This window comes from Strigops habroptila, chromosome Z (genome assembly GCF_004027225.2).
Source record: "Strigops habroptila isolate Jane chromosome Z, bStrHab1.2.pri, whole genome shotgun sequence".
In the NCBI taxonomy this organism is placed as follows: domain Eukaryota; kingdom Metazoa; phylum Chordata; class Aves; order Psittaciformes; family Psittacidae; genus Strigops; species Strigops habroptila.
In genome coordinates, this window is record NC_044302.2 from 75,687,378 (window position 1) to 75,712,486 (window position 25,109).

General features: G+C 39.9%; 2 protein-coding genes across 4 annotated transcripts; one reads left to right on the plus strand and one right to left on the minus strand.

The window, feature by feature from the left end:
- Window positions 1–85: 85 nt before the first annotated feature.
- Window positions 86–18,982, minus strand: GFM2 (GTP dependent ribosome recycling factor mitochondrial 2). 3 transcript variants are annotated; one of them, XM_030470500.1, is made up of 22 exons: window positions 18,837–18,982; window positions 18,452–18,549; window positions 17,974–18,063; window positions 17,312–17,396; window positions 15,464–15,509; window positions 14,498–14,595; window positions 13,243–13,368; window positions 12,756–12,844; window positions 11,449–11,537; window positions 11,140–11,200; window positions 10,863–11,048; window positions 8,073–8,153; window positions 7,155–7,303; window positions 6,495–6,635; window positions 6,313–6,412; window positions 5,280–5,469; window positions 4,515–4,591; window positions 3,897–4,035; window positions 3,558–3,740; window positions 1,986–2,101; window positions 1,523–1,705; window positions 86–1,071 (listed from the first exon to the last, which is right to left on the minus strand). In XM_030470500.1, exons 3-22 carry the CDS (start codon window positions 18,034–18,036, stop codon window positions 943–945), a joined length of 2,331 nt encoding a protein of 776 aa, XP_030326360.1. In that variant the 5' UTR covers window positions 18,037–18,063; window positions 18,452–18,549; window positions 18,837–18,982; the 3' UTR covers window positions 86–942. The 3 variants fall into 3 exon arrangements, with proteins under 3 accessions (XP_030326360.1, XP_030326359.1, XP_030326361.1); XM_030470499.1 differs by having other exon boundaries at window positions 18,809–18,982; XM_030470501.1 differs by lacking the exons at window positions 18,452–18,549; window positions 18,837–18,982 and having other exon boundaries at window positions 17,312–17,382; window positions 17,974–18,050.
- On the plus strand, window positions 18,843–23,625 carry NSA2 (NSA2 ribosome biogenesis factor). The gene is made up of 6 exons (XM_030470508.1): window positions 18,843–19,298; window positions 19,516–19,703; window positions 20,741–20,891; window positions 21,206–21,385; window positions 22,547–22,739; window positions 23,333–23,625. Exons 1-6 carry the CDS (start codon window positions 19,296–19,298, stop codon window positions 23,398–23,400), a joined length of 783 nt encoding a protein of 260 aa, XP_030326368.1. The 5' UTR covers window positions 18,843–19,295; the 3' UTR covers window positions 23,401–23,625.
- The last annotated feature ends 1,484 nt before the right edge of the window (window positions 23,626–25,109 follow it).

Here is a 25,109-nt window from a genome sequence, read left to right on the forward strand (position 1 = left end):
CTTCACTGTGAAATCCTGAAACCATAGTTACCAGTTTCTTTACATTCTAAACTTGAAGTAAAATAAAGCTATGACACTATTTCACTATTTAAATAAAAAGCAAACCGTCTTTTTATTTCAAAGTATCTCATCATTTGCCACTTTTTTCTATGTAACCAGATAATTGTAAATCAGAACTCGTTACACATAGCAACTCAGAGCCATTAGAGCTTAAATCACTCATTCCTAAAAGTCAACAAAAAAATCGAAGGCAGAAGGTGTAGGGATCACTGTCCTAGGAGAATTCTGCCGTTCTTGTATTTTTTTACATAGATGTCACTGAATTTGCAGAAACATCCTTTCCAGTTATTTGCTAAAGCAAACTTGGGTAGAAGTTACACCCAGTTCTGTACTCTGGTTCAAATTTGTTTCTAACAATACAGAAAGTAACTTATAGTTGTACATTTTAAAATGCTTATTAATGATTTTTTTTTCAACTGAAGACAAGTCAAGATACAGACTGCCAAAACTCTAAAGTTATTTCACTTACAGACGTATGACTTCAGACTTACACTGAAGCAAGTAAACTTCATGAACTTTAGTTACTTCCATAAGTAAACAGTCCTAATGGCACATTAAGGTGCACTTAGCGCTCATTTCTGTGAAGAGGATTTGCATCATGTCTCATTGCAGATATCTGCAAGATGAGAATTTGTAAAGTAGCAAATTGTGGTTGCATATCTGGTTCAGCTGCTTTGCAATTACAAGGCTCTATTAGAAGAACACAATCTCTTGAACCCTTCCTTGGACACTTAAAAGCACAGTCTGTTCACACAGCTGCTAATTCATCATTCACAACAACCAGCTGGTCCCAGAAGAACATACTGGTGTACATAAATACACTTCTGAGAATATTTAATGGAGAGGACAGAAAATACATTTTTGTTCTACAGAGTAAAGCAATCACACTAATCCCGTCCTCCTCTGAAGCAGCGCACTTTGTTCTTGACTGCTCAGGGCTTGATAACTGGCAAGCTCCAAAGTGAAGGTTGCTGAGCCTGATGTTAGAGAACGCAAAACTGTTGAGTAGCCCTGGACAAAATGGAGAATACACATCACTCAGTTTAGGATAATGGGAAGGTAAGTTAGCACAAAAGATGCTTAGGTGAGAGAAAGTCAGAAGTATACTGCAACATATAAGTAAGTTATTTTTTTAATATTAGTGTATTAAAAGTGCAATATATTCATGAGTCAATCTAACACACTTTTAAAAAAATCTATTCTCCATAAAACCTTTTTCAGTAGTATTTACTAATTCTCTGACTTACAGTTGAAAACATGCTAGTTTAACAATCTGAATCAGGCACAAAAACACTACTAGATTTGTGGGCGCTTGCTTCAGACCTTCAGCAACTAAAATACTTTAAACAACATTCCAAACTTCTTCACCCATAACAGGAAAAGTGAACTGAAGCCTAATTATTTTTAATAATATAAAAAAATATGAGATTGGTGTTTTACCATCAATAAGAAAATCACATACCATCATTTCTGCTAGTGGAACGGTAGCAACCACAACTCTATTATCCTGACGACTCTGGATTTCCTGAACACTACCTCTCCGCTGTGCAAGGTCAGCAAGTGCTGCACTGAGGTGATCTTCACTTACTGTGATTTCTAGGTTCATTAAGGGCTCCAGTATTTGTATACCAGCTTTTTTCAAAGCCTGCATGGGAAAGAAGGAGAGTTATGTTGACTCCTTTTGTGGTGGTTTGATTTTTTTTTTTTTTTTTAAACAAGTACTTGCATAACTAGAGCCAACACTGCCTCTCAAATTCTCTACTTCCAAAAGCTGTGAAGCCCTCAGTGACGGCATTACGCTGTCAGAGAACAACAATTACCAGTTATTTATATTAATGTATTTTCCAAATAGTATATCATGCTGTAGCATCTTTCTTACAGATGGCATCTGCCATCTTCTATGGCAGCTTACAGTTTCACTGTACCTTTTGCATGCAACGGGAGACACAGGCTGATAGCATTGTATGGGAGGTGTCAGGATGCAGCGTCAGTGATTGCACTGTCACATCTATATCCTGAACCGGGAACCCAAGCAAAGGTCCTGGGGAAAAAAAAGGGGTGAAAAAAAGAAAATAAAATCACAATCTTTTTTTTTTCCCCCCTCTGTCTGGAATATCAAGACATATGCAAAAAAGTTTCTGATTAATTTGGAGCTTTTCACGTTCCTCTTTCCCCTCTCCTCCTCCTTCTTCCCCTCAAGGGCATGACTACTGGTCTTGTTCCTTATTCTGTGATTTGGTCACTACCTGGCTTTGCCAAAAGACAAAGGAAGGCAGGCTACAACTTTCTTACTCTCTTTACCAAAAGCACACATAATTTTCAGAACCAGAAGTTCCCAAGTGTGCTCATCCATACAACCATTCCCACAGATGAAATTATTTTTTACACATTATAGCATCTAAAACTTGTCTGAAACAAGACCTTACTTGAGAAAGTAGCAAAACCTTTTGTTTAATCAGAAGCCAGAATACCTTCTGTATTTTCCTTTTCAACACCATGTAAGCATAGCAACGACTGATACTAACCCACTACCAGAACTGCAGGGTTAACTCGATTGCACGAAGGATGAATCACAGAGCACGTTATCTCCCTCCAGCCGAGGACTCTCAACCTGTATTAGACTGGATGGGAGGCCTGAACCACATCTGACAAAAAACACACAGCTTTTTTCCTACAGAGGACATGACTGGATCTATTTTATTTAGTTATGGGGTTTTTTAAGTACTTAATAGCATGAATTTTAGGCTGGAGATGGCACCATTCTGACGTGTCTTCAGGGGGCATGAAGAAAGCGGAGAGTCAAGAATCGTTCCACAACCAGAGATGAGACATGCTTTCCAACCCAACAAAGCAATATTGAAAAAAAACACCTCATGCTGCTGCTTCTAGAGTCATTCTTGTTTATCAATCCACTGCATGTTAATTTTACTGTAAGGGAAAGTTCTTTGGCCACAATTTATTAAATACCTCCTATTTTTAATCAAACATAAAGGATGCTTTTAGTCCTCTAGAAAACCTGTACTTTGCAATTAGGTAAGGCGTAAGGCTTTTTCTTGTACCGGATTTAACATATTTGAAAATAAATAAAAAAAATAAATAAAATCAGCAACTCTATTAAAAGTGTGGTATGTACATGTTGGCCTCAAACCATTTCTGTTACATCACTGTTGTTTACATGACATCATAAAGTAAACACCTTATCTGTTACACCAAATTAAAAAGCAAACCAAAAGAACCCCAAACTTGGTGTTGAGTGACTTGAGAAGAAATCAACCATAAAACCAAAGGCATGTTGTCTTCCATTCCTGGCACAGCAAAAAAAGTGTTTGGCAATTTTTGTAGTAAAGGAAATACCAGAGTCTTCCCTTGCATTTAGTGCTATTTATGTACTTACTGTTACTTTTCAAGCTACCAGGGAGTTTTTCCTCCTCGAAACATAATAAATTGCTTCTTACAGAAACGTTAGACCAGTATAGCTGTCATAGAACTTTCCTTACCTTGAATGCATGAATTTGTGATTCCGTTTTCTACAGCTCCCTTGACTTCTTTGGGTAATTCTTCAATACCCACAGCATACTCGATGGCAGGTTTTGTGGTTGCTCTCTCCCCTAATCCAGGCCTCACCTCTAACTCTGCAGTTACAAAGTGTCGCTTATCTCCTACTGCCTTGTCCAATACATCTGGGAGGGGTGAGGGGAGAAGAAAGAAAAAAAAGGTGAAACAACCATTTGGAAAAAACACTAATACATAAAATTCAAAGTTACTCATAAGAGCATGTAAAGTAAACCAAGTGCCAGAACCAAAAACAAGATGTTCCTTCCATTCACTTGTTTTACCTGTAGCTTGGGCAGCATTTAGGATGGTTTCTCTGTATGCTATTTGAAGAGGTCCCAAATAAGTCTCAATTCCATATTCACGTTTGATTCGGTCATGAATGATCTCTATGTGTAGTTCTCCCATGCCACAAAGAACAGTCTAGTAAGAAGAGAGTTAAGAGAGAAGAGGAAAACCATGCAAAACTCAGGTTTTAATATAAACTCTTTACGCAAGGACTTGCATGCTCTTAAGAGTCTCTTAGAAATATTTCAAATGCTAAGGTGCCTAACAAACAGGACTGCTTTAGGTCATCTGACATAAACACCACATAAGTGACAGGGTAATTACCACTACTGTGACACTATAAAAAAGGTCATTCAATAGTAATTCAAACTTTTTAAAATACAGAGCTGTCAAAAACACGCAGAGCACAGGATGACTTTCTCTGCTCTGTAAAGCACAAGTGCACAAGGCTCCATTTTAGTTTCCTGCACAGAACTCTGTAAATACATGTCAGGAACAGGAAGTCCTTTCTATTCAAGAAAACCTCAATATGTAAATGAACTAACTGAAGAGTGGTCTCGACAGTTCCAAAATAAAGCTTGGTTACAAGGTAAGCAATAGAAGATTCATCTTACTTGTCCTGTGTCAGGATCTAGCTTCACTTTTAAGCTTGGATCTTCACGCTGAAGGCAGCTCAATGCATTATCCAAGTCTGTACATAAATATCAAACATTATAGAGACTTCAGTAATTTGAGAATCAGAATGAATGTCTAAACATCACTTTTTCATAAGGTCAAATCTTATTCTCAGAAGGAATCAAAAGGACACTAGAGAAGCATAGATTTTGACGAAGTCAAAGTCAGCTCAAATTACAACCAACTTGCAACTTCTGATTCTCTCCAACAAATTAACTGAGTGCTACAGAGTACTTTAATTTGACCATTAAAAACGCTATTTTCAGAGCAGTATTTTGTCCTTGTATGCAGAAAGAACGGAGCCTGTGCTTCATCAAGTTAGTAAAAAGTACTGCTCCCTTCTTACATGTAAGAAAAATTGTCAACTAACTAACTAAGCATGACAGTAAGAAATGAAAGTGCCTCAATCTCTTCTTTCAGAATGAAGAACTACTATTTTTCTAGACACAAAATCTAGAAAAGTAATAGTACTGCTTGACATGGCAACAGCAAAGGATATGGACAACTATGATCTAAAATACATCATCTGTGCAAAACACCAAAAATGGACTTACTGGATCACAGACTGATAAATTTGTGCAACTCATTCATGTCAACCAGGTGCACATCAATGCAAGCACCGTTCCTTAATATGAGAATATGGTTATGCTCGAGTACCTTGTTTGTAGAATATCTTATCACATTCTCAGGTAGCTACGTTGTACCTTGTTGTTTGGCCGTTGAAGGAGGTTCAATTGTACAGAAGAAGACAGGGTCAGGGATCTCCACGCCTGCCAGCAGAAGGCTCTCTGTGTTACTGCTAGATCTTTTCTCCCCTCGAGTACCCATTCCAGCTCGGCGTGCTGCAGCTACTGCTGAAGCCTTTGATGACACTATGGTATCTCCAGTGGCACTCTACAGATCAACACTCAGTCACCCGAAAGACAGAGGACAGGGAGAGGAGGAAATATGGAAAAACAAAACAAAAAAACCCCAAACAACACCCCTGCCTCCCCAAACTAAAACCACAAACCCTGACCATTTCTCTTCCTCAAAACCACTTGTGCTAAACTCCACTTATTTACTTATTTATAAACAATTACTGTAAACAATTACTCTTCAAATAACTAAAATAATATGAGAGAGGAAAATCTGTGATCAAATTTTAGACGAACATTTCTTTGTTCAGTTCATTGCACTTTAAGTCTAACTTACCAGTCAAGATATAAAGCCATGAAGAACAGTACTGGTAAATTAAAATCTGCTTATGCACGCCAAAGCTGATTACATTTAAAAAAAACTGTGCAAATGAAATCTATGCAGCCTGTTCAGACAATAAAACACTGAATTACTAAACTAAGAGAAGCAAGCTTGAAACAAACTTACTTGAACTTAACTTAAACTGTTGCTTTTGGGTAACTTACTTGAACATCACCCTCCTTCCCCACAAGAGGTCTCTCCAAGGCATTACATTGCATTTGAAGAGCTACAATATACATGGAAGTTCAGAACCCTAACAAAACATACCTTCAGTTTTCAGTCCTTTCCACATAATCAGCACTGCACCTCCCAGGTCAATTACTGACATTTGCACATTGTAATATTTCATTTTAGGAGGAAGTACATGTACAAGTACTTTACATAAAGCAAGTTTACACAAGTCACAGTAATCAAGAACACCTCTGAGATAAACCACCACAGAAGTAGAAAGGACACTAGTGAAACAAGGTCCCTTACAGAACCAGTATTTTCCATTACCTGTTTTAAGCCAACGGTAAGGGCAATGTTGCCAGGCATTAGTGATGGTATTTCAATTTGCTGATCAGCAAAAGGCAGGAGCAGCCGGCTCATTCTCTCCCTGAAAATGAAATTCTTGTATTACCCAGGACTTCTAACAGATGTTTCAATGTTACACTAAATCACACCTCTATCTTACTCACGTGCAACTCTTGTTAATATTATATACAGCTGACTGCGGTTTCAGTGAACCTGAGTAAACACGAATGAAAACTAGTGGTCCACGACATTTATCATGGAGAACTTTAAATGCTAGGGCACACAAGTCATCCTTGTACCATTGTCTGCAACATAAAAAGCAACAACAAAAACCATACTTGTAGGATTAATCCACTCAAACTCACATTTACCTAAATTTCCACTCATTTAAGAAGCGATAGGTTTCTTACTGTAATATTAATAGAGGCAGAATTTAAAAAAAACATAATTTATACAAAAAAATACTAACCTATGCAATTTCAGCTCCAGTAGGATACACAAAGTATCATGCAGCTCAACCAAAATTACAGAGGATTCCTAGACCCCAGTTTTGTAAAACAGCAGTATCCTCAGATTAAAAACAGACTTTAGAACTCCAAAGCGCAAGTTTGACAAGTGAAGATAAATGCACACAATTCCAGTAGCACTGACCAAAGCAGGGTCAGTACTCAGGTGTATTTTTATGTCTGCACATCTCTACTGTTATTTAATACCTAGAACCAGTAAACATTTTTAAAGATATGGACGCTTTGTTAATATTTTTAATTTTCTCCTACTGTGCTTTTTATGCTTTTTCCTGACCCTCCTTTTCCCCCTCTACTTACAGAAACTCGTATGAACGCTCATTAGGTGCAGGCAGGTACATAGTAACAGCATCCAGTAACGGCTGCACTCCTTTGTTCTTCAGTGCACTGCCACAGAGTACAGGTACCGCTTTCTGAGCTAGCGTGACTCTGCGGATAGCAGACTGTAACTGCAAAAAAGAATTATTTTCTGTTAACATGTGAACTACAGTTTAGCCTTAAACTACATTCCAGCTATCAGATACTGCTAACAAGACCCCAAAAGTTAAAAAGTGTGTCTGCAAATACAACAGCACTCATCCAAACTCCTGTTGCCACTTTTAATGAGATCCAAACCATAAACCAAAATGTTTAGATGCTAAAACAGAAGACACTGCTTTTAAGATTTCTAAACATTTCACGCAGACCTGCAGCTGTTCTTGTTCTAATGGTCCTTTTAATTCAGGATGTTGTACCTCACTGCTTTCAACATGCAGCGTCTGAAGATCTAACTATTCATAGCAGTTAAGACGCTACTTTTGTTAGTAACAGTCAGCAGCTCAGACACGTACTGCACTGAGTCTACCTGGAAATTCCATTCACCCTCCCTAAACTCTTTCACAGCACCCTAACTTTAAAAAAACCCAAACAAAACAACCACATAACCAAGCAGCCACTGTTCCAAAGCAAAGGTACCCTACTTTTAAAATTGTGCCTAGCATGTCTAAGAATCACAGTTATTGCATTACTGTAAAAAATTCAAGTACTAAGCTTGGCTCTATTTTCCTAAATTCAGTGCTATAAATTCACTACAAAAGCTGGTGTTCTTTTTTTTTGTTGATAAAAATGCACATCTGCAAAATCATCAGCTGCCTGTGCCAAAGGAATAAAACCCCAGCCCTTTAGGGTAACAGCTAGCAAAAACTTGTTTATAAGTAATGTAAATAATGTAAAAATTACCTTGTCAGCTGGTATTAAGTCCAAATTTTCACTATATTCTCCTAGAACCAGTTCAGCAAATTCATCATCAAGATCTGCAACCTTCAACAGAATAGTTCTTTATTTGGCATACAGCAATCTCACAGACAAGTTACAAACTGTAGTTGTTCAGTATATATAGCTAACCAGAGCAGGAACAAATAAAGACATCAGAGATCATAAACTCAAACCATAGAAAAATATGGGAAAGAAGGTTCCAAGAAAGTATGGGGACGGGGGGGATAAACTTATAAAGCTGCTGTCAGGCAAAACGTCAGCAGGAGAGAGAATGTTTGTTCATTTCCCTGAAACTGAAAAAGACCTGCAGCCATACAGTGACAGCCATGCAGGGTATAACTGAATGTATTTCACATCTGCAAAAGTTTGAAGTAAGCCGCAAGTAACCTTTGTGAGCCAACAGATATACAGCTGGACAAAAACAGACAAGCCTTCAGGGCATTTTGAGCCCCGTCATGTCAAAAGCTTGTAGGTCCAAGAGCTCATGGTGTTTTCAAGCTGTACCGTCAAGGCTGACAAATACATCAACTACTCTTTAAACCTCGCCTCATATAGACCTTGCACAGCCACAGACCGAGGACAAGCTACGTGCAGGAAGGCACTTTGCCCCCTCTAGTGGCTAAAACAGCCATTGACCAAATACTGAAATGAACCATTGATAAGCAATTAGAAATCTAATCAAGATAACGGTTAAACGTGAGAGATAAAGGAAAGCATATAAAAAAAATATTTTTTGTTATCTCAATTATCACACTACCGGTGCACCCCTTCCTGCTTCAGGAAGAGCCCAGAAACCAATAGAAAAAACCCCAACACTGTTCTCACAAAGTTTTGTATCTGACAGTACCTTCCTTAAGACAAGAGGCTGAGTAATAACACCTCAACTTAAAACCTGGAAATTTTTAGAACCAGATTATGTATGTGTTTTGGTGAACTCAGAGCAATATAAAATGGATCTCTCCAATTTTGATGCATCAAATGAAACTGAAAGCCTCGTACCACCTGTTTATGCACTTTCATACCATTATTCAAAGTCGTATGGAGGGCAGCCCTTCCAGCAAAATGGATTGATATCCAAGATAAATATAGCTGTTTACCTCCAATACTTTTCCTTATAAAAGTATGCACTCAAATGTAATAATACCACACTTTTGCACAGTATATAAGCAAACTGAATGTAATAAAAAATACCTTTTTACTTTGAGAGATTTGCTTAGAGTCTCTCAAGTACAATCAAATTTTCCAGTATCATTATATAAATAACACAAAATAATGTGCGACCTTAAAATTCCCCCTTAGGGGAGAATAAGAACATTCTGGACAAACTATTTCAAATGTCCTGCACTGCTCAACAGGCAAGTTACTCTTCTACTTTCATTAATTCTTCCATTCTTCACTCTTTCTAAATTGTCAACTGTGCAAAATGTGGTTACCAAGTAGATAAAGTTTCTATTATCTCAGCTTCACAGTATGACAATCTATGTTAAAGAAATATTTATACTGTCTTTTCTCATCTCTCCCATCGGCTTTTTTGGATGGATCTAAAACTAGGTTTTTATTGTGAGATTCAACTGTGTCTAACACAGTATTTAGCATCATTTCAACCAGCCTCTAACATTCCATCCAGCTTCTAACTACACTCCAGAAAAGTACAGATATGCTGCAGGTTCTGGATCACATCTGTCAGGCCTCACGTGAATGTCCTAGGTTATCTTCTGGCATCTGAGACAGTGCAAGATGCCATGTTAGCCAATTGAATGCTAAATTTAGCGTCTGCTTTCTTCCGTTCCCTACTTATTAAGCAGGGATCATTTTCCATTTTGCGCACATATCGGAGAGCCAGGGAGTTCAGGTCTCTATATTCAGCATGTTTTGTCATCCCATATTGATGCTTTCAATGTGCATTAAGTGTCTTTGACAGATGGAAAGGAAGTGAAGAAAATCTGGAATTAGCTTAGTAAGGACAAATGCAGAATCCTGCACCTGAGACAGAACAAATCCATGCATTGATACACAGCAGGGATCAACTAGCTAGGAAACAGCTCTGCACAAGTCAACCAGAAGGCCCTGATGGACAAATCGGCATGATGCAGCAGCGCCCCCTTTCCGTGACAAAGGCTAACTGCATACCAGGCTGCACCAGCAAGAGCATGGCCAGTGGATCAGCGCAAAAGGTTAGTACCCTCTACCCTACACCTGTGAAGCTGCATCTAAAACACTGTCTGCTTTTAGGTTCCCCAGCACAAAAGAGGCTGACAAACTGTGGCAAGCCCAGTGAAACACCAGTCAGGCAGCTGAGCGCAGCTGGAGGCCCAGAGAGATGGGTCTGTCTAACTTGGAGAGGCTAAGGCAGGATGCAAATGCTGCCTCTTACTAGTTGCAATGGTGGGGTGGTGGGCCTGCTTTAGGGAAAACAGAGCTGGAGTCTTCTCAGTGGTACACAAGGAAAGGAGAAGTGCCACTGTCACAGGTAGCAACATGGTAAATTCCCACTGGACGAAAAGAAATAATGTTCTGCTACAAGAATGATCAAGCACCGGGACAGGCTGCTTAGACAGACTGCAATGACCATCCTTAGGGACTTGAAAACTCAACTCCTCAACTCAAGAAGGCCTGAGCAACCTGACCTAGCACTGAAGTTAGGCCTGCTTTGCGCAGGTCACCAGACACCTCCAGAGGTCCCCTTCATGCTATTTTTTCCACTGCTCTAAGTAATGGGTTTAAATACATTATGTATTTACTTTAGAACTTTACTTGTTCTATTAAATTATTTCTGGCATCCTGGACTTCTTGGAACAGGTTGGGATCATCAGCCTCCAGCAGCAGCTTTTGCTCAAAATTTTTTCCATCATCCAAATCAGAGGTAGGTTTCCAAATTATTTGTTCCTTAGTGACCACATCAACCAGTCCTCTGAAGGTCTTGGCTTCCCCAATGGGCAACTGCAAATAGAGCAGAGATTTTAGCTGCAAAGAACTAAGAAAGGAGTCCCATTCGAAAGAAAGCAAGTAAGCATTTAATTTCTAAGCTTACCTGTAAAAGCAAAGGTTTTGTCTTCAACTTTTGTATGATACTCTCAACAGCGTACGTAAAACTATGTAAAAAAACCAGATGCTAAGTTACACAAAACCCAGTGACATAGCAAAATCAGTTTGCTATTCTTTATTTACCGCAAACATTACTTCTACAACTACATAAAAATATGCATCTGTGTAACCAAAGATACATATAATAAATACTAATATAATTGCCTTACTCTATGCTTAACGGAAAAACTTTAACTTGATTAGATACATTCTCTTACAAGATTTTTAGCAATGATTAAAGGAACTTTCTAAATACCTTGCCCTGATTTTGTCCATCTTGTTCAAAAAGCATATTCGTGGTATCTGATGTTTATCTGCTTGTCTCCACACTGTCAGAGTTTGGGCCTAAAGCAAAGACAAAATGGAAACATTAGTGCTGACAGCTGAACTATATACTCCCCAGTATCACTCAGGGACCAAGTTCAGAGTAGAGGAGGAAACTGTGCCGAATGCACTGCAACAATCCCACATCCAGCAGCACAGATGAACTCCACAAGCAGCTTTGTCTCATCTTGTCTCTCAGCTGTCACTATTCCCCCTCCCTCGCTAAGGGCACACAGGCATATGGGAAGGGAACAGGGAGAGAAACTAAGCATTACAGTGGATATATATGGAAAGAACTCAGTAATGTAGAGACTAAGGCTTTATTGACAAGTTACTTAGGCACACACAGGCAAGCATTTCTGTGGCTACACACACAACAATAAAAACTGCTGTGATTTTGCTAGTAATTTGTATACTGCCGAGCCATTTATGATACGCATTTTTGTTTTAAAGTTAAAACAGGCATATATGAAAACCAGTTCAGATTCAGCAGTAGTGTCTTACCAATACATGGAAATAATGCAAGAATTTCCTACACAGTTTCAGAAAAAACACAAGCAGATCCAATTGTTCTGTTGGGGGTGGGGACTCTTACTCAGTTCAGGTTCACATATGATGGCACCTAAATGCTTTCCAAATAGCAACTTAAATCATGTGACTCACACTGATCAAGAAGAGTTCCCTCATAAAGGAAAAAGGCATTTCCCATGGAACACAGCAATTTCACAACATGTAACTTATCTATAGGACTGAACTACTCAAACATCCCATGCTGTAATACCAAATTCCAGCCTGTCTCCACCTTTTCTGCGTGACGCCTCAAAGGGCATGTTAAATAGGCCACTGGGGAGGAAGAAATTCTCTCTGAAAATTACTCTATTTTCTACATGAAATCTGAAAATGAGAAATGAACAGATATCAATTTCTTTCCACTGGTGGAGTTAGCCAGAAGCATTCACCTCAATCTGTATTTGCACAGCGCAGCAACAAAACAACCACACACACACCCCAGATATTAATGCAAATTCCACTTAGTTGTCCCTTATTAACATAGAAATACCTGTACACTGAAGAACTTCCAATAAAAACCACAGCTTCCTTAAGCTGAATTTTGACCAAAGCATCAAAGGAGATACTGCAGAGCAACATTTCTGTACTATTGTTATTATTTCAGTCTGTTTGAGTCATTAGACAAAAAAAAAAAAAAAAACCAAAATCACAAAAATGGGTTATTTTTACCTCAACACCAGCTGAAGCATCAAATACCGCTACTGCTCCATCCAGGACTCTCAAACAACGCTCGACTTCCACTGTAAAGTCCACATGACCTAAAAAATAAACTTCCTGTTATACCATCATAAACTCAAACTGGTAACATCAACAGGTCGCTACATTTTTAATTTTTTTTTTTTTTATCATATCAGAACAGCCCTCTTCACTTGCAGAGAAATACACCCATCAGGCCTTGAAAGACATAAGATTGTTACGTTGCAATCTCAGAACTGAGAGCAATTTAGTGTGGAAATGTCTGAGCTCACCTTGAACAAGCTAGATTAGGCACCAGTAAGCAATAATTAGCCAAAGCTGAATGGAGCTCAGTATAGGCCTTTTTTACCATAGCAATTAAACCACGTAAATATTGCACCATATTTAAAACTAAGACACTCTACCACACCCACCTCACCTACTCTTGCCTAATAATGTGTGTACCTCTGAAGTGTAGTACCTGGGGTGTCAATCAGATTGATTCTGTAGTCCTTCCAGTCAAATGTAACAGCAGCAGACTGAATGGTAATACCACGCTCTCGCTCCTGTACCATAAAATCTGTCACTGTGTCCCCATCATCAACATCTGTGAACAGAAAAAAGGATTACAGCTGATACACAAATAATCCAGAATCTGAAATTGTCTTGGAATACAAATGCCAAGAGAGATTTGGAAATACTGTCGCTTTTGTATATGCATAAATGATGAAAACTAGCCTCTTCCAGAAAATGTCATGCCAACTAATTTAACCAGGCTCCCTTTCCAGGGAACAAATGCTCTGTAAATTAAAGGCAAGCAATTCCAGCAACCTCTTTGTTGTTCTTAATCCTAGTAACACCACGAGAAACTTCAAAACTAAAGTGAAATCCAAAAACACGAACAAACTATAGTTAAAAAAAAACAAAACCAACAAACCACCAAAACCAAACCCAGCTGCATTCATTGCATGGAATGTGACGGACCTTTTAAAATCTACTAATTAAAAAGTAATTAAGTTAAACTAAACATAACTGGATTTTCTCCCCTTGCCCCCCCAAAAACACAAACCCCACAACACTCAGAACAAAGTAGTAAGAGGCTGTGGTTGTGTTGTTGGGTTTTTTTGGTGTTTTGTTTTGTGGTTTTTTTTTTTTTGTTTGGTTTTTTTTTTTTTTTTAAATAAAAAAGAATCAGTTCCACATTTTTAAACCAGCAGGAAGCAGTCCACCAAGTTCAACTGCTCCACAAGCCCAACATCTACCATTCTCATATACAGCAGAGAACAGGGAATTGTATTTAAAAGGCTAAAAAATAGCACAAATGGAGGCTGCTGTGACTCTTCCAATCTTGAAGAATTCTGTGAAGCTGCTGAGGCAAGGAATTCTTCCTGTGCTACGGCTTTCAACAGAAATGGCTACTTTTTGTTAATATAGTTTCTTTAGAGGTCAAACCAGAACCTAAAAAACAGCTTACTAGAATGGGCAATGAGCATCAAGTAAAACAAGGAGATCCTCTAATTAAATATTAACAAAACATAGTGCAACAAAAGTAAAATATGAACCTCTGATCTCTCAAAGTACAACTGCCTTTGAACATAATGAAATATGCATTAGAATCTCATTATATTCCAGCACAACTCTGGCACATACTTTACCAGTAACCTCTAACTGCACTGCATGTTACTGTACACTACTAAATCCGTCAAAGCTAATGAAATTCAAAAAATATTTCTAACCTCCAAGCGTTCTTATGTATCCAGAATAATACAGCATTCTCTCTGTTGTGGTAGTTTTCCCTGCATCGATGTGGGCCATAATGCCAATGTTTCGGATTCTGCATAAAGTGAAAACTTTGCTTTTACTGTGGCAATTTTTTAAATTCAGCAATATTGCTATTTGCATAAGCAATTAATATTCACTGAGAATAGCACATCAGATGAATAACATTTTTCTTCTGCTGCATACTTGAGACAGTGTACTTTCTGAAACAGAAGCAGCCCCTCCACCGTCTTGTCCATCCCAATCACTAACCCCTGATGCCTGAAACAATGCATTGTATATGCACCCTTTACACCCCAAATATAGCACCAAGTTCCCATGAAGTTGTCCTTGATTCAATTCAGCCAAGTCTTCCTCTCTGAAGTAACTCACCAGTAACTTCCAAAGCTGCTTCACTAGCCCTGTCCGTCACAGGCTTGCCATCAGCCCCCATAATCATTGTTAATGCTAGCTGAATTCACACTCATGAGAGAAGTGGTCCTCCAAGGGAACTTCACCCCCAAACTATTCCTTTGGCAACTCAGCCCCTAATTACTTTGCCCTCCTTACTAGGGCCCTCATCTGACACAGCTGAGCGCTCCTGTGAACACAAAGTTAACAGCCCTGCCCACAGCCATGGTCTGGATCCCACAACATCCCTTCCCCCTCGTTCAGCTTCCTGCACCCACCATGCGTTTGGAGCTTCCCTATGAGCCCAGTTTTGGTTCTGATGATGTGAAAAAGAGACAGTCCAAGACCTCTTTAACACCAACAACCACTCCATGTTGAAATGTCAGAAGAGTAAAGTAAGGAAATACTAACTTCAATGTAGAACATGCACATGAACTACGCAGGTGACAGGCACAGTAACAACCCATGAGCTTTCATCACATCAATTGCTCTGACTGACAGTTACATCCAAAAAAGAGGCTAGCATGACATACCTGGATATATGAGGATTAATAACAGAACGCAGAGACTTAACATCTCCTAGAGACAAACAAAACAAAACAACAACTTTTAAGACTGCTCTCAATGTAGTAATTGTTTTAACAAAATTAAATATATTTAAGAAAGCTCCTAAAAACTTATTAAAAAAAAAAAAGATTCAGAGGCACTACTCATGACAATCTAACCACCTCAGATTTCTATAGATACATATTTTCAACAAATCTCTCTTGCTCTTACAAAAAAACCCCAAGAAAACTCTTCAAAACAGTTGTAATTTAGAAACAACAGGAAAAAGCCAACACATAAAAGTATCACCAGCCCAGCAAAATCTTACCCTGCAGAAGCAATAACAAAACATGCCACAGTTCGACAACTGTAATGCTGACATTCATCTGACCCAGCTATTAGCAAATTTCAAGTCATTTCTCCTGTAAATGCTGAAGCTAGAGAGCATAATCCTCCAGAAGAAAACACAAATTGACCTACGCTAAGAAAAGATGGGACTGAGGAGTTTTAAATTAGTGTTTTCATGAAATATATTTCCTTTCTCACATCCTATTTAGTTGGAAAATAAGCTGCCAGGCTATTATTCTTCTCTGAGACTAATTCACAACTCAGTTACTCAAGCCATCTAAGTTGCGTTTCAAAAAGGTGTCCTGCTCCTTTATCTTTAATAGACAAAACAGAACTCAACAATATTTAAACTAACATTCTTTCACCATATAGAACAGATAATCCCTCTTACCAGAGACATTAAGGAGGCATCTTAAAGGTTAACGCCTTGATGAGGAGAAAGACTGATCTTAGGAGAAGCATGGTATCAGGCTGGAAATTCAGCAACACCTACTACCACCCTAAATAAAACCTGCAACTAACACTTCCTTATTCCCTCCAGTTTCTAAAGTAGCCCATAAAATAACACATTAGTTCATTTCAGATTTCTTGCTTGCCTAAGTCATGATACCTTCTTGTGTACGGAATGAAGCTCTGCCTCCATGTGAAACACTGAGGTACTCAGCAGAGCAAAACAGGACATAAATACAGCAGGCAGCAAGGACATTGCATAGACAACTACACAGAAACAGTAATACACGGCAACTGAGACTGTGCTGACATTGGCAGCTAAGAGTAAGTCTTCTCAGGTATGTGACTGCAGGTTAAAAGCTTTTGCTAAGATACACAGTGCTGAACCCATTAACATTTTTTTTTTTTTTTTTTAAATTTTAAAGAAGCTGGTTACCCACCAGTAACCAGTATTTTCTTCCCATCTCCACATCGATGTAGAAAAAGTGTGGAAAAAGCAGCCCTGACTCCCAACGCTACCTTCTACCAATTGATTCCCATTCAGTCTCAGTGTAGCTACTCAAAAAAACCCCAAAAAATTCCTTTTAACTGAAATTTTGTTTCCCAAGTATCTTATTATTTTTACTCTCTTTTATCCCAAAAAGAAAATAACACTAATGATAACTTAAAATTTCCATTTAATCAGGTTCCTGTCTTTGTCCCCTTGCCCAACATGCTGGTTACCATCAGTTACTCGATAACCGATTAATACTTCAGGCAACTGAACAGGAATTCCAGCACACTTCGAAACTGACCTTCTTATACACCTGTATCTTTTCTTCTCATTATTTTTTAAAAGCTTTATACCATACATCTACTTAGAAAAGAGCAGCAATACAAAACAGTTCAGTCCTTGAACCTTTTAACTGCTGATTGTGCTTCATACACCAAATTCTATAAATAATGAGCAAAATAATACAATAAAACACAATTCAGAAAGTATTCTTACTCATCTTTTGAGTAATCCTTACTATTAAGAAAATAATTTAAATTTATACCTGGTGGAGAACTGTAGTTTCTTAGACTGCAGTTTTGCTGTATCACACTTATGACTCCCGTTTTCGTCTTCCTGAAATACACACGCTTAACAGGGAGAAAAAAATCATGCAGAATATTTATCATTAAAAATAATTACTTTGTAGCTACATATTTGCCAGCTGTAGAAAATTAAACTAAAAAAAAATCACCAAACATCTACAGGATTGGATGCTCTTGTCGGCTACTTACACAAGCTCAAAATACCACATATTTGGAAGCAGAAGCATGAAGATGGTAACACTGAGATTTAAACCAAGTCCAATCCCAATATTATTTTGGAAGTCTAGTAAAAATCTATGATAGCATCAAAACATGTTGTTGTGAGCCACAATATTTTAAATAGGTCTAATTATTTATGTGAAGAATATAAACTTAACAATGACAAAGCTCAGGTAATCAAAATCACAGATAACTAGAAAAGTTTACAGGAAAGTTACAAATTCAACTTCCACCCTCTGACTTCTGTCAATTCCAATTCCAACGTGAAATTATGCATTCTCTTTGGATACCAACTTTTAAAGGAAAAAAAAAAAGGAAAAAAAGAAAAAAGAGTTTACTCAGACTAACCCAAGCATTTTGTTTGCTCACAGATTAAGTATCAAAATTTGGGAAAAACGTTTACCTCATTGCAGAAACTTGATGACTTCAATGTGTTCACTGAAAATTTCCTTGTAATTCTCAACATCCTGGCTCCTGTTTCTAAAGATGCTCCCTGCCAACACACGTAAACAGTGCACAAAATGTTTATGACAGGAAATGGGTAACTGTATTACTTCCACATAGAACAAACATGAAATTTCACTGTTTTTCAAGTTATATCATGTTACTATTCTTCAGGTTATTGCTTTGCAGGTTTATATAGGTGATGTCCCTGCCCATGGCACAGGGGTTGGAACTAGATGATCTTAAGGTCCTTTCCAACCCCAACCATTCTATGATTCTATGTGTAAAAATCTAACAGATTTTAAGTAATTTAAGTATTTTACGTCATTAAGCCTTAAAAATGCAGCATAAAAGCATGTCCACAAACACTAAATACATGTCATAAAGAAACTAGCAAACAGTAAAGCAGAAAAATTAACATCAGAGTTCACACTCACACTCAGATAAGCTCCAGAGTACAGGTTACTGATCTGTGAAGTGCAAATAGCTCTTCTGATCTAGAAAGAACGGGGGGTGGGCAAGGAAAAGTACCTATCTGGGATAAAAATAACAGAAAATAATAACCACTGTGAGCTTTTAAGCATCGCCCAAACCACTGGACACCGAGCCCAAGAACAGAAAATTCAGCCACATTATTAGCTGGCTGCTGCTTGTTTAGGGAAACACCAACACCCAGTCCCAGCGGCTTTATGCTCCGTGGCAGAGTCCCACAGCGAAGGGAAGGAGACGTGCGCACAGGCTCGCTTCCACACGCACCCCCGCCTCCCAGAGCCGTGCCCTCCCGCCGGCTTCACCCGCGCCGCGCCGGGCGCCGCTCCGCACAGCGACAGCTCGCTCCCTGCCGCGCTACGAGCCGGGCGCTCCCCCGCAGGCCCCGCGCCGCCGCCGGCCTCGGCACGAAGCTCTTTAACGAGGCCAAGCCGGGGCTTGCGCCGCGGGCCCCAGCCCAGCCGGGACAGCCGCCATGCCGCCGGAAGGCGCGCTCCTCCTTCCTTTCCCCGCCGCCCAACCGCCTCCCGCGGTTCCGTTCTCCTGCCCCGACCCGAGAGGCCCAGTCGGCAGGCAGCACTGCTCCGATCTCCCCCGCGCCGTTTTCCCTCTCCTCTGGCCCCGACAACTCGGGCGCGTTAGCCCTCGGGGGCCGCGGGCCGCCGACTCTCCGCCAGAGGGAACCAAAGCTCCGCGGAGGAGCGTTTCCAGCCGGGGCCGCTTCCCGTCCGGCCCGGCCTTTCCGCTGCGGAGGAGGCTGCTGGACGGCGGGCTCGGCGAGGCGACGCCGCCATGGTGGGAGCTGGGGCGGCGGCGGGGGGCGGCCGCGGTGGGGACGGGGCAGGGGTGAAGGCGGCCGGGCGGGCTCCGCCGCCCCGCGCTGAGGGTGCCGCCGCCGGGCCGCGGCCTCCTCGGGCTCCGCCGCGTGTCGCAGCGGCGCCGGGCCCCGGCGAGGGTGCGGGGCCGGCCCCGCCGGCCGGTCCTCGCTCACCGCGCTGCTTTGTGCCCACAGCCGCAGAACGAGTACATCGAGCTGCACCGCAAGCGGTATGGGTACCGCCTGGACTACCACGAGAAGAGGAGGAAGAAGGAGGGCCGCGAGGCTCACGAGCGGTCCCGGAAGGCCAAGAAGATGATCGGGCTGAAGGCCAAGCTCTACCACAAGCAGCGGCATGCCGAGAAGATACAGATGAAGAAGACGTGAGTACCAGCCCCTCCTCTGGCGCCGTCCAGGCATCCTGGCATTGAATACCGTAACTAAGAACTACTACCTGTTACTAGCAGTAACTTGTGTTCAGGTTGTAGGAGAGAGTGGGTTTTGCCACGGTTAAGACATTTCAGCTTTCCTTTCTTGTCAGTGGATGTTAACAGTTCTGCTCCTAAAAGCATTCCTTAAGATAGGTGTTAATTAGCAATAGCAGTGACTAATGTAGTTAAGACAAAAATATGAATGCATTTACCTGGGGGTTTCACATCAACTGCTGTATATTAGTATAGCAAGAGGCAGCAAACATTTTTTAGCAGTGTTAATACAAAACATACAGTAACGTGCACAGTATTTGATCAGAACATGAGGCTTGTCTTACAGGATAAACTACAGTATCAGGCATAGATAAACAAATGCATTTTCTTGAAAATTTTCTCTGTTACTAGAAATTGAAATTTAAGGTGTTAGCAATATTATTTATTGCTAATGACCTTAGTATCTATTCATCACGTTGCTTTGCTAGTTTTCCAAGTGTAGACAGTAATTTTTCTCTGCTATGTTTAAAGATGTTGGATTTGTTAACTAGTTTGTGCGTCTTCTCCCGCGTCCAAATGGTCTCAAAATTACCAAAACACAACCCCTTCTACACATACATGCCTCAGATTTGCAAGCATTGCTATCAAATCTGAAGAGCAGTATGTTATTTTTTGTCAGAGAGGAAGGCTGCTATTTCACATAGTGCTTGGCTGCTTGCTTTAAGCTACTCAGAAATTCCTTCATAAAATGCATATCTCGTGTTTCAGTCATGACAGGAATTGACAAGCTTTTATGCGCTGTGCAGCCTGTCAGGTGTTACATTAATTAAGTGAAATTACTAGTTTACCATGAAAATAATTTAGGATTATTCCTTAAATATACATATGCATTTGTTTACAAATGTCTCTTAAAATTTTGAGCTGGCACAAGCTAAGTTTATATCTAAAAATAAGTGTTTTCCCCCATTTTTAATACCGTTTTTCTTTCCTTGCAGCATTAAAATGCATGAAAAGAGAAATACAAAGAAAAAGAATGATGAAAAAACACCCAAAGGAGCTGTACCAGCATACCTCCTGGAGAGAGAGGGCCAATCCCGGGCTAAGGTTCTATCTAACATGATCAAACAGAAAAGAAAAGAAAAAGCCGTAAGTAACTGTATTAAAATTCAGATACTTAGAATTACTTGTGACAGTGACCACCACTTTGAGTGGCTGATACTCAGGTGACTTACAGCCTATGAGCAAAGCCTAAGTAAAACTTGAAGCACTGAGTAATTGAGCAATCTAGGACAAAGTAAGCATATGCAGTATCATGACTTCAATAACTTTAATATGCTGATTAAAATAAGTTAGCTATGAGTTGTATAGAAAGTCTGGTCTACCACTACACTTTAGGGGAATTTTGTTTTATGCTTTGTTTGTTCCTTCATTTAGCAATGTAAGACTGTTGATTCTTCCAGGGGAAGTGGGAAGTTCCTGTCCCAAAGGTCCGTGCACAAGGAGAAACTGAAGTTTTAAAAGTGATTCGTACAGGAAAGAGAAAGAAGAAGGCCTGGAAGAGAATGGTCACGAAAGTTTGCTTTGTTGGAGATGGCTTTACTAGGAAGCCTCCTAAATATGAGCGATTCATTCGACCAATGGTAATGTCCTTGAGCCTTAAAGAATGTTTAATAATTCTTTTGACTTACTGCTTTGAGTTCCTGTGGGAGGAAACTTTCTTCTATGATAAAGCACTTCATTACTATTGATGTGGAACATTCCTATTAGTTCCCTTGCAGAAATCTAAACTTCTAATAACCTGAGGGTAGGGAAATGCCCCTGCAGTCACAGCTGGTGCTGAAATACCTCTGCTCACACTCCCGTAACTCAGGTGATGCCAGTAAGTTCAAGCTACAAGCTGTCAATTTAGCACAGAAGGTCTTTAGCAGAGGCACTCTCAATGGCTTTTAAAGTTGGAGGCTGCTTTTTCAAGCCGCTATGGTTCTGTCAGCTGCAGAAGCCAGCTCTGTTCTAGTATTCTAGAACTGCTTCCTTTTGACTTGTTAAGTAAGCTTGAAGCACAGTCGTGACTGTACACAAGGGAAGTGCTGTGCCTCCAGCCTAACCTTTTCTTACACACCTGCAGAAACAGTGCCTGGGCTCTAGCAGCCTCAGAGTGCACAGGAGGAAAAAACTGATTCACCAAGAACTATAGTTCTTCTAGAAATACCTGTTTCTATTTCCTCATAGAAATCAACAGAATCACCGTTCAGGCTGGCTGTTGGATCATACTTCATTACTATTTTGATGGTCTTACATGGAAGCCTAGATTTTTAATGTCATGGAAAACGTTATGGTACTTAATGGTGAAGTAGCCTTCACAAAGCACAGGTCACTAGACAGAAAGTGCTGTAAGAGATGGATATTTAATATTTTACAGCATGTGAAAAAGATTTTTCAGTTTTACAAGAAAAAAGGAAAAATTTTTAATCTTAAAACCCAGTAGCACCGTTAAATGCATTACCATAAATACCTAATTTCTTCATGGAACAGAATCCATCTAAGGTAGCAAGTAGTAGTTTTGTACTACTACTAGAAATTGTCATTCTGAAACTATATGTGGAAAACTTTATCTTACCATTAATCAAGGTTTTGAGTAAATCTGGTCTTACAGAGTAAGCAGACAGCATTCTGTATTCTAAGTTGTTTCATTCTTCCCAGTATCTCAAAACCTAGGAAACTGAGGACATAATGCTGAAATGAAGCTAGTCATGAGGGCTTAAAACAAATACTAACTCATTCTAACATTCCTTATGCAACAGGGCTTACGTTTCAAGAAGGCGCACGTGACACATCCTGAACTTAAAGCTACTTTTTGCCTACCTATCCTTGGTGTAAAAAAGAATCCTTCTTCTCCTTTGTATACCACACTCGGTGTAATTACCAGGGGTACCGTCATCGAGGTGAACGTGAGTGAGCTTGGCCTTGTGACACAAGGGGGCAAAGTTATCTGGGGTAAGTACTTTTGCGTGTTTTTAGGTCTTTGTTGCCTGATGTATCATTGAGACCACATCCTATAGTCATAGGATCTTTGTTAGGTGTTAGGTTTGGGCTATAGGTGAAGCAACTACTGTGCAGCTCTAAAAATGCAAGCTTTAAGTGTTAATCTTAGGCTTTCCATTCACACTTTCAAATTAATTGAAGTTCAGGATGAAGAGTCAACTTGTTTGCCTGTGTCTCACACTAAGCAATGCTGCAAGTCTGTAAAGACCTAACCTTGTGAACAATCATATTGTGTTTTCAGTGGAAGTTCCAGGTAGAAGCATCTTCATAGGATCAGGCTCTGAAGGGTCAACAGAGGGGTTGACTTGGGCAGTAGCAGAACCTATGTTGGTTTCCCTTGCTTCCCCCCCCTATCTACCCAGAACTCTAATGATCCATTCATAAGAAACAGCCTACATAAAATATTTTGGGAACCTAAGTTTGCAGCTCAGCAAAGATAAGATTTAGATTTCAAAATGCATTTCAGGTTTGTAGCAGGAATTCTGTTAAAGAGACTTGTGGATTGAACTGCCAACATAGACATTTACTTCCCTTTTTCTCTCCAGGAAAATATGCACAAGTAACAAACAATCCGGAAAATGATGGCTGCATCAATGCAGTTCTACTTGTTTAAGTTGTGTTAGATACTAAGCGTTGGACATGGGCTCCTGCAAAATCAGTGGAGTTTCAACAAGTTTGCAAGATCTCTGGAACCATCAACTATTCAAGAATGTTGACCCCCACCGGCTGGTAGAGAACTTAAAGATGCCAGAAACAGCTGCTTGGGTTTTTGTATTTATTATGTTTGTTCAGCTGAATGCTGTCCAAATAAAGTGATTCAGTTTTCATGTTTTGCTAATGTGGTATGGGTTTGATCTGAACTTTAATGGTGTTTTTACAGTAGCAGTTATACATTTATACATTGTATAAATTCTTACTTCAGCCTGCATTCCTAGTGATGGGAAATACAGCCACTCTCTCCCATGATGTCCTGCTGTAATAACTGAAGGTACAGAAGAACATATTAACTTGTACTCTGCTTCTGGGAAAGCAAAAGAGCTGGAAGAATGCAGCTAGAATCTTACTGCAGGCTGACATCAGAAATTAAACGCTCAGTTTGATACTTGCCGCTACAGAAGCATGGGCTATTTCCTACCGCATCATTACCTCATATCTTTCTCTCCTTTGCCTCCATGGCTGCATTAATGGGAAGAATAAGGGCTGGAGAGTTCAGCACTGTAGTTCCAGGCAAGAGGAGAACAGTTTCGTAAGTCTGAATATATGAAGTTGTAGGGGTTTTAAGATGTGAAATTTGAGAATGGCATGACATCCCTGATGCTACTTGTAGCTATTTTGGTGGCTTTAGGAAACATTCAAGAAAAACTAAAGATCACAAGCATCAACTGATCAATATATGTTTAGCTGGCGTCTTTGAAATACAAGAAACAAAAGCTGCTTGTAAACTGAAAGCTTTTGCTGATGTAGATAACTGCATCAGTAATCTTCTGACAACAATTTGGTGGTAGACAAACTCAGCAGAGTCTATGACTACAAATAAACATACTTCCTTATTTATACTCCAACTCTTAAACAGTACATCATGCCAAGGAGCTTTTTAACACAAATGACATAAAATCCTTACCAGCTTTCTCTACTTTGAGGGCACTCTAGCCTTTTAACATTGTAAAAAGGAAACTTTCAAACAAAACTCCTAAGATATTTCAGAAGCCAGAATGTGAATGCATTGGTGTTGGGTTTTTTTGTATTAACATGAGTTCAAGGTTAGAGGTGGTCACACTTGCAATAAGTAAGTTGAGTAGTAGACTATAGAATCACAGAGTAGTTAAGGCTGGAAGGGATCTTTTAAGATGGTGTAGTGCAAGCCCCCTGCCTAAAGCAGAATCCGCTACAGCAGGGTGTTGGGGCCACATCCAGTCAGGTTTTGAGTATCCATCTCCAAAAATGGAGACTCCACCACTTCTCTGATCAATTCAACCTGATCCAGTGTACAACCACTCTTGCAGTTTAAGGTGTTTTATGTTTAAATAAGATCTCCTATACTCCAGGTTGTCCTGTAACTGGGCACCACCAAGAGTCTTGGTTCATCTTTGTACTCCCCACCACCCTCTCTCCCCCACCAGGTATTTGCATACAAAGTAAGATCCTTCCAAGCTTTCTCTTCACCAGTCTGAACAATTGCAGCTCTCAGCCTCCTGTATGACAGATGCTCCAACCCCCTAATCATCTTCACGATGTTTCAAATCTCAGATGAAGTTTCAATTTTCAAAATCTGGCCAGGAAGTCAAGCTAGGTGCTTTTGTACCAGCTTTCTTAACTTCTCTT